The sequence below is a fragment of the Lipotes vexillifer genome, unplaced genomic scaffold (assembly GCF_000442215.2).
Source record: "Lipotes vexillifer unplaced genomic scaffold, Lipotes_vexillifer_v1.1 scaffold957, whole genome shotgun sequence".
NCBI classification, from domain to species: Eukaryota; Metazoa; Chordata; class Mammalia; order Artiodactyla; family Lipotidae; genus Lipotes; species Lipotes vexillifer.
This window is the reverse complement of record NW_006791360.1, coordinates 761797-776090: the sequence shown is the minus strand read 5'-3', so window position 1 is coordinate 776090 and position 14294 is coordinate 761797. Positions and strand designations below refer to the sequence as shown.

The 14294-nt window shown below is 38.0% G+C and overlaps 1 protein-coding gene across 1 annotated transcript in view; it reads left to right on the top strand.

The window, feature by feature from the left end:
* Positions 1-14294, top strand: part of PIK3CB (phosphatidylinositol-4,5-bisphosphate 3-kinase catalytic subunit beta) — a 111218-nt gene that overhangs the window by 13799 nt on the left and 83125 nt on the right. Inside the window, exons 4-6 of the mRNA XM_007464363.1 lie at positions 1058-1237; positions 3656-3826; positions 4779-4856. Of these exons, the coding sequence (XP_007464425.1) occupies positions 1058-1237; positions 3656-3826; positions 4779-4856 (429 nt within the window). The remainder of the gene's footprint in view (positions 1-1057; positions 1238-3655; positions 3827-4778; positions 4857-14294) is intronic.

The following is a 14294-nucleotide window of genomic DNA, read 5'->3' as shown; positions in this document are numbered from 1 at the left end:
TTTATTCTACATGCCAGATATTCAGATAATTGAAATATAGCTATCATATGTCTCCTTAGTCTCCTTTTCTTTTGGCTAAATACTTCCCAGGGATTAAACCAAAAATTCTTGGAGTTTTTGATCATACAGAATAGTAAATTTTTAAGTTATGAAATAATTTTAGGAAGTCACATAGAGTTTATAGATTTTTTTACAAGATAAATTTATTTATTTTATTTATTTATTTTTGGCTGTGTTGGGTCTTTGTTGCTGGGTGCGGGCTTTCTCTAGTTGCGGCGAGTGGGGGCTACTGTCCATTGTGGTGCACGGGTTTCTCATTGCGGTGGCTTCTCTTGTGGAGCATGGGCTCTAGGCGCGCGGGCTTCAGTAGTTGTGGCACGTGGGCTCAGTAGTTGTGGCTCACGGGCTCTAGAGCTCAGGCTCGGTAGTTGTGGCGCACGGGCTTAGTTGCTCCACGGCATGTGGGATCTTCCCGGACCAGGGCTCGAACCCGTGTCCCCTGCATTGGCAGGCGGATTCTTAACCACTGCGCCACCAAGGAAGCCCGAGTTTATAGATTTTTATTTAGGCTATTATTGCTTTAAAAAAAAACCAAACCCCATACTGTAATTTATTGCCAGCACTATTTCATAAGTGAATAAACATTTTACCATCAAAAACTAGGAATGACAGAATCTCAGAATAAAGGATGTTTGGCAACCGACTCCATCATACATGCATCTCCCCACCCCCACCCCCCCTCAAATTCTTTAAATTCTCATTTGGCCATTTCACCATCACTGCTGATAACCAGCATTGGGGAGCAGCATGTGGGAACACTAAACTAAAAATGAGATGAACTGTAACAAGGTATTCATTTAGGTTAAAAAATGATTTTCCAGGATTGGTAGGGGGAGAGAAAATTTACTGGAAATTAAATGTAAAGGATGTACATGTGTAAACATTATGTATAGTTGTGTACACTGTAGTACTTAATAATAAGTACAAATGTAAAGAGTGATTTTTTTTTTCCAGTGTAAATACAAAATTGCTTCTTTTTTCTACCCCCCCTTTTTAGGATGTGTTTAGCTTTCAAGTATCTCCTAATATGAATCCTATCAAAATAAATGAATTGGCAATCCAAAAACGTTTGACTATTCATGGGAAAGAAGATGAAGTTAGCCCCTATGACTATGTGTTGCAAGTCAGTGGGAGAGTAGAATATGTGTTTGGTGATCACCCACTAATTCAGTTCCAGGTATGTGTTTTAACTATCAATTTACCATTTATTTACATTTAGTCATGAATTCTTTGTGTAGATGTTTTATGCAGGGAATTGATGTGCCTCAGGTTATTTTTGGAGTATAGTGGAGTTTAAATAAGATATGTGCATTGTGACACCCCTTCCCCCAGCATAAGGTATGCTATTTAAAGAAGCTTTGCCTTCAAGGAACTTAAGGATATTTTTGTTGAAATTACATTTGGAGACCAAAAAATGGTCATTACATAAAGAATACTGGGTTAAGTGCCAAGTTACAGGTAAATAGTAACAGAATTTTAGGAAAATATGTGATTACTCTTTCTTTAAAAATTTATTTTATTTATTTATTATTTTTGGCTGCATTGGGTCTTCCTTGCTGCGCTCAGGCTTTCTCTGGTTGCAGCAAGTGGGGGCTACTCTTTGTTGCGGTGTGCGGGCTTGTCATTGCCATGGCTTCTCTTGTTGTGGAGCACAGGCTCTAGGCACATGGGCTTCAGTAGTTGTGGCACGCAGGCTCAGTAGTTGTGGCTCGTGGGCTCTAGGCTCACGGACTTAAGTAGTTGTGGCGCATGGGCTTAGTTGCTCTGCGGCATGTGGGATCTTCCCTGACCAGGGCTTGAACCTGTGTCCCCTGCATTGGCAGGTGGATTCTTAACCAGTGTGCCACCATGGAAACCTGTGATTACTCTTATTTGTGGTTTTTGTTGTTTGTTTTAAGCAAGAGGGATACAGGCGTGCCAGTTATTAAATGATGTCTGTTTGAGAAGGAGCTCTGATTTATTACCAGGTAACAGGGGATTTTGTATCGTCCCCTTCTTTTTTTTTTTTTTTTTTTTTCTCTCCAGAGTTTTAGTGTAGCCCTTAATCCTTGGTTTAGTAGGTAGAAAGTCTAGCAGCAGTTATAACCTCTGTGCACAGCTTGGGATCTGTGACATTCTGACAGTAAGTGCTTGAACTCTAGCCCATGAGAGGAAGAAGGAAAATGAAAAGTGCTTGGTGGTAACATCTAAGTACTGACTTCTTCCCTTCATGTTCTGCCATCTTTTTTGCGGTACGCGGGCCTCTCACTGTTGTGGCCACTCCCGTTGCGGAGCACAGGCTCCGGACGCGCAGGCTCAGTGGCCATGGCTCACGGGCCCAGCCGCTCCGCGGCATGTGGGATCCTCCCAGACCGGGGCACGAACCCGCGTCCCCTGCATCGGCAGGCGGACTCTCAACCATTGCGCCACCAGGGAAGCCCTCTGCCATCTTTTAAGTAGCCTCCTGCTTCTTTAATTTAACACTTTTTTTTTAAACCTTAATAGGAGGAAAGTACATCGTTTTGCTCAAACTGGAATTTATTACAAAGAAAACTAAAGAAGTGTGTGTTTTTTGTACAAGGTCATGTGAGAAAGAAAATATACAATGAAGGTGAAGGAACCTGAAGGAAATGAGATGATACATCTTTCATAGTGAAAAGTTTCTGAATGAATTTATTTATCATAGTATCATGTTAACTCCCACTTATAGGCCATTCTGGAAATTTTTTTTTTTTCCAGAAGTGTATTTTCAGTGGTTCTGAATTGAATACAATATACTGAGTCACACTTTATATCTGTATAGGAAATTTATTATAGTGAGGAGTACATTGGATTTCTATTCATTATGTTAAGAATCTTTGGTAATGTGAATAACCACCCCTCTTCTTATATGCCTCTGGAAAATCCTCTGGTTTCATGGAAATGAAACAGAGCATCAAGCTCAAATGGCCAGTAAGTTTTTGATGTAAAGGCAGTAATGGATGCCTGGAGCTCTGTGCTGAAAAGGTACCAGGTCTGCCTCAGGGATCCATGGAAATGTGGCCACCTCAGGACTTATAAAAAATGGCCACGTGTGTACTACATATTCACCTTTCCTGACTTACTGGTCAGAGGTGGCAGTATGGCATCAGTCTATGACGATCAAGCCCTGCCCCTGGAAAGGTGTGCCAGTTGGTCATACTGTCAGGTATTAAGTGCAGAGAAGAGAAAATAAAACATCTGTACTGTGGCACATATTTCTCCAAAGTTCAGCAAACAGAAAAGAAGTCAGACAAGTGGATTTAAATCCAGGTGTTAAAGATACTAGCTGTGTAATTTAGCTTTCTGATTTTCAGTTCTTTAGTCTATTAAAAGAGGAAAATCTGTCTTTTAGAGTTATGAAGATTAGCTCTAACATATAAGAAGTATCTAGTTCAGTTCTCAGGTATGTAGATGTTCAATTAATTGTAGCAATTTTATGTTGTGATTTTTATTTCTCATATTCTTGACATTGAGTTGTTATTTAAGATACTCTTTCACAGTGCATTTGTTCTAGTGTTGTTCAGTTTAATTTTATTCTTCTGTTGATTTAAGTTTTGCTTGAAAATCCTTACCTTATACTTTCTTGCCACTGTAGTATATCCGGAACTGTGTAATGAATAGGACCTTGCCCCATTTTATACTTGTGGAATGTTGCAAGATCAAGAAGCTGTATGAACAGGAAATGATTGCCATAGAGGCTGCCATAAATCGAAATTCATCTAACCTTCCTCTTCCTTTACCACCAAAGAAAACTCGAATTATTTCTGTAAGTTTCATGTGTGACCCTTTGGTAACCCCAGAAGGCACGCGACTTTTTTGGTTAGGTTGTATGCTTAAGCCTCACACGTATATTCTTTACTCAGTTTTCCTTCTGTGGAAAATGCATATTTTCCACAGAATATTAATATGAATTAATATTAATATTCCACAGAATATTAATGCATATTTGCCGAAGATCCATCACCATTTATTAGTAATTATCTTTTTAGCTACCCTTCTTTTTCCTTACTCAGGCTACATATGATTGTAAACAGGCCATTTATGTTTTCGATTATCTTTTGGTGCTAAAGAAAAATGCCCTCAAATTTGAGATATTTTGAGATTAGAGCTAAATGGGACTCAAAGAGCAAGTTGAGCATTCTAGTAGAAAAGTTAGATGTGCAGAGACAGTTGATTTTCTGGTATATCTCATTTCTTTCAGTTTATCTATAATAGTGTTTTGGTATAATTTGTCTGTTTTCTTCTTTCTTTCTTATTGAATACTTTTAGACCTTAAATGTAACAAAGGCATCATTTTTTGCTAGAATGTAATATATTTGTATAAAGCAAATCTTAAGTTTGTATTCATTAGAACACCACAGTTTTAAAATAGTTCTTCAGTCTTAAGAAATTGAATGTTTAACCATTCCTTGATGATTAAGTTATTATCTTTATATTAATTTATTGGTCAATTTTTAATTTATGCAAAACTTTTAATACTATTTTTTAATGGTGTTTAGTGAATTTCTTAGCAATACTGGAATGCTGCCTGTTTTGCCTTGAGAACTAAGTGCTAGTGGTTGTGATGGTTAATTTAATATATGTGATTTTCAGTTGTTAGTTCAGAGGTGTATTTTCATTCTTTTACCAATGGAAATGAGAACTGATAGGCGATTTCATTGCTAGCATAGAATATTCATTTCTTTCATTAAAATACTGTTTATTTCATTTTTTTACAGCATGTTTGGGAAAATAACAGTCCTTTCCAAATTGTCTTGGTTAAGGGAAATAAACTTAACACAGAAGAAACTGTAAAAGTGAGTACTTGTTAAGATTTGAATTTATCTTCAGCTCCATTATTTGAATAAGTCACTGATATGCTCGGTGAAAGTCACATTGGAGACGAATTTTACCCATATTGGTTAACTACAGGAGATAGAGTATGGTATATAGGACAATTAAGAATTTTTGTTTTAAAATATTCTTTGAATAGTTTGAGATGTACTGGATAGATTGACATTTTCCCAGTGTATATTATGGAAAAGAAATTGGTTTAGATCAAGAATTCAGCAAGTGAAATTTAAGCCAAACCTGTAGGTCACATGTTTCTGTGCAGGCTTACTCTCCTTTCTCAGCTTTGCTTAGAGCTGCACAATAGCCTCTCTTACCCCCTCCCCCCCTTTTTTCCATTTAAACTTGCTGAAAACACAGAAAATGTAATATTTTTTCCTGAAATAAAATACATGACTCTGTTGTAGACCACAACTTGTTAACACATGAGGGTTTATTGCACCATCCCTACAGTTAGGACTTAACAAGGCATTTTGTCTGAAAGTGTAAAGCACACATTTTCCTCTATTTAGCTTGGCAGGAAATTAAATGAATAGTTTTGTGATCCAAGAAAGAGATTCAGTTAGTTTAAGATGTTTGCTGGCATGAGGATATATTCAGGAGCACCTTGCCAAAGATTACCAGTGGCTTGCTTTTATAAATGGACATTAAAATTCTTTGGGTAGCTGTCATTAAAATAAGGGATTTTTTTCACTTTTATTCTTAGCTATATTTTAATTCTTAATGAGTATGCTTATGGCCAGTTAGCCTTTGTTTTCTATTTTAGTGGTAATTTAATTTTTCCCTTTAAATTTTCTTCATTAATTTTTTCCAGTGGCAAAAGTATAACATGATGGTTGCAACAGGCAAAAAAAGTCCAAACATTATTTAAGAAAAAAGTTGCTGATCTCTCCTCCCCATCTCTTTACCATCATATGAGATTCAAGGTCAACAGGCCTTGAGTGACCTCCATGTTTATACAAATATATGTACACATATGGTTTATACAAATATATGTAAGCATATGGTTGTGTTTATTTTGTTGATTGGTCGGTTTCTTAAAAGGGATGATGTTATATATATTATTCTATAATTTGATTTCTTCACTTTATATCTTGGATGGTCCTCTGGATGATTAAATATTTAGTAGAATTCCTCGGGAATTATATTTCTTTTTTTTTAATGGTTTTTGTTTATTTTTGACTTTTTATTTTATTTTTTTCATGCACACAAACTGTATTTTATTTTTACAACAGATAAACTGACACCAAGCATTGTAAATGGATGACCACAAAAGCAACAATGATTGCAATTACCAAACACGAAACACACTTATACTATGTCATAATATTGACATTCAGTCCAGTAATCTCCACTGTAACAGCTCCTTTACTTTGCAGTGAAAATTGATTTGTATATTTTTTGCCTCTGAGTCCTTGTGGGATTTTTTTTTTTTATTCAAACAGAAAGTCACAAAAATTATAATCATCCTCATCAGTTCACTCAGTCCCGTGTAATTAATTTTTTTTCCATCTTGATCTTTTGTTAGCACTTTTATTAATTCATCAGTTTTCCATTAGAGTTCTGAAAATGGTTATTCATTCAGTTCAGCAGTATAGTCAGTTACCAGAAACCTGTACTTGTCAGAGTCTTTTCCATGAATTCATTAAAGATGAAACCCCTTTATAGGAACATTTTTGTAAAAGCATCAGACTGTACCCAGAACTGTCTGTAAACGACAAAAGACTTAAAAATGACCACGGTTAAAGATTTGATGAAAGTTCATAATAATGCAATTGACAAGGAAATTTAGTTATTTCTGAGATATATATTTTAAAGTAATAACTAGAATTATGACTTATAACATTATACCAGAACATATAAGATTTTTAGAAATTTCATGTAATGTCTGAAACATTTATATTAACATATTTCCATACAAATAACGCAAAGAAAGTTTCATATTAGTTGTTTTTTGTTTGTTTCTTTATACTGCAGGTTCTTATTAGTCATCAATTTTATACACATCAGTGTATACATGTCAATCCCAGTCGTCCAATTCAGCACACCGCCATCCCCACCCCACCAGTTTTCCCCCCTTAGTGTCCATACGTTTGTTCTCTACATCTGTGTCTCAACTTCTGCCCTGCAAACCAGTTCATCTGTACCATTTTTCTAGTTTCCACATACATGCGTTAATATACAATATTTGTTTTTCTCTTTCTGACTTACTTCACTCTGTATGACAGTCTCTAGATCCATCCACGTCTCAACAAATGACTCAATTTCGTTCCTTTTTATGGCTGAGTAATATTCCATCGTATATATGTACCACAACTTCTTTATCCATTCGTCTGTCATTGGACATTTAGGTTGCTTCCATGACCTGGTTATTGTAAGTAGTGCTGCAGAGAACATTGGGGTGCATGTGTCTTTTTGAATTATGGTTTTCTCTGGGTATATGCCCAGTAGTGGGATTGCTGGATCATATCCTTTAGCTTTTCTTTATTTTTTTTTTTTGTGGTACGCGGGTCTCTCACTGCCATGGCCTCTCCCGTTGCGGAGCACAGGCTCAGCCACTCCACGGCACATGGGATCTTCCTGGACCGGGGCACGAACCCGTGTCCCCTGCATCGGCAGGCGGACTCCCAACCACTGCGCCACCAGGGAAGCCCTATGCTTTAGTTTTTTAAGGAACCTCCATACTGTTCTCCACAGTGGCTGTATCCATTTACATTCCCACCAACAGTGCAAGAGGGTTCCCTTTTCTCCACACCCTCTCCAGCATTTGTTGTTTGTATATTTTCTGATGATGCCCATTCTAACTGGTGTGAGGTGATACCTCATTGTAGTTTTGATTTGCTTTCTCTAATAATTAGTGATGTTGAGCAGCTTTTCCTGTGCTTCTTGGCCATCTGTATGTCTTCTTTGGGGAAATGTCTGTTTAGGTCTTCTGCCCATTTTTGGATTGGGTTGTTTGTTTCTTTAATATTGAGTTGCATGAGCTGTTAATGTATTTTGGAGATTAATCCTTTGTCCGTTGATTCGTTTGCGAATATTTTCTCCCATTCTGAGGGTTGTCTTTTCGTCTGCTTATGGTTTCCTTTGCTGTGCAAAAGCTTTGAAGTTTCATTGGGACCCATTTGTTTATTTTTGTTTTTATTTCCATTACTCTAGGAGGTGGATCAAAAAAGATCTTGCTGTGGTTTATGTCAAAGGGTGTTCTTCCTGTGATTTCCTCTAAGAGTTTTATAGTGTGCAGTCTTACATTTAGGTCTTGAATCCATTTTGAGTTTATTTTTGTGTATGGTGTTAGGGAGTGTTCTAATTTCATTCTTCTACATGTAGCTGTCCAGTTTTCCCAGCACCACTTATTGAAGAGACTGTCTTTTCTCCATTGTATATCTTTGCCTCCTTTGTCATAGATTAGTTGACCATAGGTGCGTGGGTTTACCTCTGGGCTTTCTATCTTGTTCCATTGATCTACGTTTCTGTTTTTGTGCCGGAACCATATTGTCTTGATTACTGTAGCTTTGTAGTATAGTCCGAAGTCAGGGAGTCTGATTCCCCCAGCTCCGTTTTTTTCCCCTCAAGACTGCTTCGCTATTCGGGGTCTTTTGTGTCTCCATACAAATTTTAAGTTGATTTGTTCTAGTTCTGTAAAAAATGCCACCAGTAATTTGATAGGGATTGCATTGAATCTGTAGATTGCTTTGGGTAGTATAGTCATTTTCACAATATTGATTCTTCCAATCCAAGAACATGGTATATCTCTCCATCTGTTGGTATCATCTTTGATTTCTTTCATCAGTGTCTTATAGTTTTTTACATACAGGTCTTTTGTTTCCCTAGGTAGGTTTATTCCTAGGTATTTTTTTGTTATTGTTGCAGTGGTAAATGGGAGTGTTTCCTTAATTTCTCTTTCAGATTTTTCATCATTAGTGTATAGGAATGCAAGAAATTTCTGTGCATTAATTTTGTATCCTGCAACTTTACCAAATTCATTGCTTAGCTCTAGTAGTTTTCTGGTGGCATCTTTAGGATTCTCTATGTATAGTATCATGTCATCTGCAAACACTGACAGTTTTACTTCTTCTTTTCCAATTTTTTTTCCTTTTATTTCTTTTTCTTCTGTGATTGCCATGGCTAGGACTTCCAAAACTATGCTGAATAATAGTGGTGAGAATGTTCATCCTTGTCTCGTTCCTGATCTTAGAGGAAATGCTTTCAGTTTTTCACCATTGAGAAGGATGTTTGCTGTGGCTTTGTCGTATATGGCCTTTATTATGTTCAGGTAGATTCCCTCTATGCCCACTCTCTGGAGAGTTTTTATCATAAATGGGTGTTGAATTTTGTCAGAAGCGTTTTCTGCATCTTTTTCTGAGATGATCATATGGTTTTTATTCTTCAATTTGTTAATATGGTGTATCACATTGATTGATTTGCGTATATTGAAGAATCCTTGCATCCCTGGGATATATCCTACTTGATCATGGTGTATGATCCTTTTAATGTGTTGTTGGATTCTGTTTGCTGGCATTTTGTTGAGGATTTTTGCATCTATATTCATCAGTGATATTGGTCTGTAATTTTCTTTTTTTGTAGTATCTCTGTGGTTTTGGTATCAGGGTGATGGTGGCCTCATAGAATGAGTTTGGGAGTATTCCTTCCTCTGCAATTTTTTGGAAGAGTTTGAGAAGGACAGGTGTTAGCTCTTCTCTAAATGTTTGATTGAATTCACCTGTGAAGCCATCTGGTCCTGGACTTTTGTTTGTTGGAAGATTTTTAATCACTGTTTCAATTTCATTACTTTTGATTGGTCTGTTCTTATTTTCTGTTTCTTCCTGGTTCAGTCCTGGAAGGTTATACCTTTCTAAGAATTTTTCCACTTCTTCCAGGTTGTCCATTTTATTGGCATACAGCTGCTTGTAGTAGTCTCTTAGGATGCTTTGTATTTCTGCGTTGTCTGTTGTAACTTCTCCTTTTTCATTTCTAATTTTATTGATTTGAGTCCTTTTCCTCTTTTTCTTGATGAGTCTGGCTAATGGTTTATCAATTTTATTTATCTTCTGAAAGATCCAGCTTTTAGTTTTATTGATCTTTGCTCTTGTTTTCTTTGTTTCTATTTCATTTATTTCTGCTCTGATCTTTATGATTTCTTTCCTTCTGCTAATTTTGGGTTTTTTTTGTTCTTCTTTCTCTAGTTCTAGGTGTAAGGTTAGATTGTTTACTTGAGATTTTTCTTGTTTCTTGAGGTAGGGTTGTATAGCTATAAACTTCCCTCTTAGAACTGCTTTTGCTGCATCCCATATGTTTTGGATTGTCGTGTTTTCATTGTCATTTGTCTCTAGGTGTTTTTTTTTTTTTTTTCAGTACGCGGGCCTCTCACTGTTGTGGCCTCTCCTGTTGCGGAGCACACGCTCCGGACGTGCAGGCTCAGTGGCCATGGCTCACAGGCCCAGCTGCTTCGCGGCATGTGGGATCTTCCCAGACTGGGGCACGAACCCGTGTCCCCTGCATCAGCAGGTGGACTCTCAACCACTGTGCCACCAGGGAAGCCCTCTAGGTATTTTTTGATGTCCTCTTTGATTTCTTCAGTGGTCTCTTGGTTATTTAGTAATGTATTGTTTATTCTCCATGTGTTTGTTTTTTTTTACGTTTTTTTTTTTTCCCCTGTAATTCATTTCTAATCTCATAGCATTGTGGTCATAAAAGATGCTTGATATGACTTCAGTTTTCTTAAATTTACTGAGGCTTGATTTGTGATCCAAGATGTAATCTATCCTGGAGAGTGTTCCGTGCGCACTTGAGAAGAAAGTGTAATCTGCTCTTTTTGGATGGAATGTCATATAAATATCAATTAAATATCTCTGGTCTATTGTTTCCTTATTTATTTTCATTTTGTATGATCTGTCCATTGGTGTAAGTGAGCTGTTCAAGTCCCCCACTATTATTGTGTCACTGTTGATTTCCTCTTTTATACCTGTTAGCAATTGCCTTGTGTATTGAGGTGCTCCTATGTTGGGTGCATATATATTTATAATTGTTATATCTTCTTCTTGGATTGATTTCTTGATCATTAAGTAGTGTCATTCCTTGTCTCTCATAACATTCTTTATTTTAAAGTCTATTTTATCTGATATGAGTATTGCTACTCCAGCTTACTTTTGATTTCCATTTGCATGGAGTATCTTTTTCCATCCCCTCACTTTCAGTCTTGTATGTGTCCCTAGGTCTGAAGTGGGTCTCTTGTAGACAGCATATATATGGGTCTTGTTTTTGTATCCATTTAGCAAGCCTGTGACTTTTGGTTGGAGCATTTAGTCCATTCACGTTTAAGGTAATTATCGATATGTATTTTGCTATGACCATTTTCTTAATCGTTTTGGGCTTGTTTTTGTAGATACTTTTCTCCTTTTGTGTTTCCTACTTAGAGAAGTTCCTTTAGCATTTGTTGTAGGTCTGGTTTGGTGGTGCTGAATTCTCTTAGCTTTTGCTTGTTTGTAAAGCTTTTGTTTTCTCCATGGAATCTGAATGAGATCCTTGCGGGGGTAGAGTAATCTTGGTTGTAGTTTCTTCCTTTTCATCACTTTAAGTATATCACACCACTCCCTTCTGCCTTGTAGAGTTTCTGCTGAGAAATCAGCTGTTAACCTTATGGGAGTTACCTTGTATGTTATTTTTCGTTTTTCCCTTGCTGCTTTCAATAATTTTTCTTTGTCTTTAATTTTTTGCCAATTTGATTATTGTGTGTCTTGGCGTGTTTCTCCTTGGGTTTATCCTGTATGGGACTTGCTGCACTTCCTGGACTTGGGTGGCTGTTTCCTTTCCCACGTTAGGGAAGTTTTCAGCTATAATCTCTTCAGATATATTCTCAGATATATTCTCTGGTCCTTTCTCTCTCTCTCTTCTCCTTCTGGGACCCCTATGATGTGAATGTTGTTGTGTTTAATGTTGTCCCAGAGGTCTTCTAGGCTGTCTTCATTTGTTTTCATTCTTTTTTCCTTATTTTGTTCTGCATCAGTGAATTCCACCATTTTGTCTTCCAGGTCACTTATCCGTCTTCTGCCTCACTTATTCTGCTATTGATTCCTTCTGGTGTAGTTTTCATTTCAGTTATTATATTTTTCATCTCTGTTTGTTTGTTCTTTAATGCTTCTAGGTCTTGGTTAAACATTTCTTGCATCTTCTCGATCTTTGCTCTTTGCCTCCATTGTTTTTCCAAGGCCTTGGATCATCTTCACTATCATTATTCTGAATTCTTTTTCTGGAAGTTTGCTTATCTCCACTTCATTTAGTTGTTGTTCTGGGGTTTTATCTTGTTCCTTCATCCGGTACATAGCCCTCTGCCTTTTCATCTTGTCTCTCTTTCTGTGCATGTGGTTTTTGTTCCACAGGCTGCAGGATTGTAGTTCTTCTTGCTTCTGCTGTGCTCTCTGCACTCTGGTGGATGAGGCTATCTAAGAGGCTTGATGAGAGGGACTGGTGGTGGGTAGAGCTGACTGCTGCTGTGGTGGGAAGAGCTCAGTAAAACTTTAATCCACTTGACTGTTGATGGGTGGGGCTGGGTTCTCTCCCTGTTGGTTGTTTGGCCTGTGGCAACCCAACACTGGAGCCTACCTGGGCTCTTTGGAGGGGCTAATGACAGACTCTGGGAGGGTTCACGCCAAGGAGTACTTCCCAGAACTTCTTCTGTCAGTGTCCTTGTCCCCATGGTGAGCCACAGCCACCCCCTGCCTCTGCAGGAGACCCTCCAACACTAGCAAGTAGGTCTGGTTCAGTCTTCCCTGGGGTCACTGCTCCTTCCCCTGGGTCCTGATGGGCACACTACTTTGTGCCTGCCCTCCAAGAGTGGAGTCTTTCTTTCCCCCAGTCCTGTCAAAGTCCTGCAGTCAATTCCCACTAGGCTTCAAAGTCTGATTCTCTAGGAATTCCTCCTCCCGTTGCTAGACCCCCAGGTTGGGAAGCCTGACGTGGGGCTCAGAACCTTCACTCCAGTGGGTGGACTTCTGTGGTATAAGTGTTCTCCACCCAGCAGTTATGGGATTTGATTTTACTGTGATTGCATCCCTCCCACCGTCTCACTGTGGCTTCTCCTTTATCTTTGGATGTGGGGTACCTTTTTTGGTGAGTTCCAGTGTCTTCCTGTCGATGATTGTCCAGCAGCTAGTTGTGATTCTGGTGTTCTCGCAAGAGGGACTGAGAGCACGTCCTTCTACTCCGCCATCATGGTTCCTCCCTCGGGTATTATATTTCTAAAGGCAGAAATCACGTATAGGCAAATATACCCTCAAGTCATATCGAGTGTTTTTTTTAACATATATGTATGATTTTGCTTAGTAGTTTGTATGTATACATGTATAATTTACATTCTAAAAATGGGAATTCGTACTTGTTCCCATTTTTTAGGTTATTGTATTTATTACTTATTTAATGCTTTTGTAGTTATTATTTCTCTATGGCCTTTTGTTGTTACTTAGTTTCTTCCTGAATGAGACCAAATAAGCATTCACTACGTGCTTTATTTTTCTTGAGCATTATGCTTTATTTTTGTCATTGACAGATTGTGAGTGACATTTTATTTTCATAGGTTTTAACAACTTCCGTCAGCTATTTCAAGCTGGATTCATTCTGTTGTTTGTGGTCATATATTCATAGGAATAATCGGCTTAATTTAAAGTACCCTCCCCCCCCACTCCAGCTAATTCTCTAGTTCCCCCTCCTCCACCTTTTTCTCTTTCCAGTGGGGTTACATAGTTGAATTTAAGTCAATTAATGCAATTATGGCATGACTTTCTTGTAGGTACACCTCATTCCTTTTAATTGCTACACAGGTTAGGAGTTCCTTTACAATGTTGAAGAGAAATCTGGGGGGAAAAAAGGCAAGGTGTAGATGCGGAGCAGGGAACTTTCTTTCCAAACTTTTTCCTTTTCTTAATGTATTGGCTAGGACTTTCAGTATGATGTTGAATAGAACTGCTGAGAGTAGATGGTATTAGTCAGGATTCTCCAAAGGGGTGGAAAAATAATAGGGTGTGTGTGTGCATGCATGTTTGTGTTCACACACACACACACACACACACACACACATAAATAAATCTGTGTGTACAGATTTATTTAAGGAATTGGCTCACATAAATAGCTGGCAAACTGGAAATCCAGAAGAACGGATAGTTTAGTCTGAGTCTGAAGGCCTGAGAACCAGGAGGCACCTATCATGAAGTTCCTGTTGAAGTTCTGTAGGCTAAGACCCAGGAAGAGCTGATGTTAGATAGTCAGGCAAAAGTTCTTTCTTACTCTAAGTAGGACAAGTGTTTTTGTTCTATTCATTTCTTCCACTGATTGGATTACCACCACCTACTCTAAGGAGGGTAATCTGCTTTTGTCAGGCTACCATTTAAATGTCAATCTTATCAGCGGGGGGG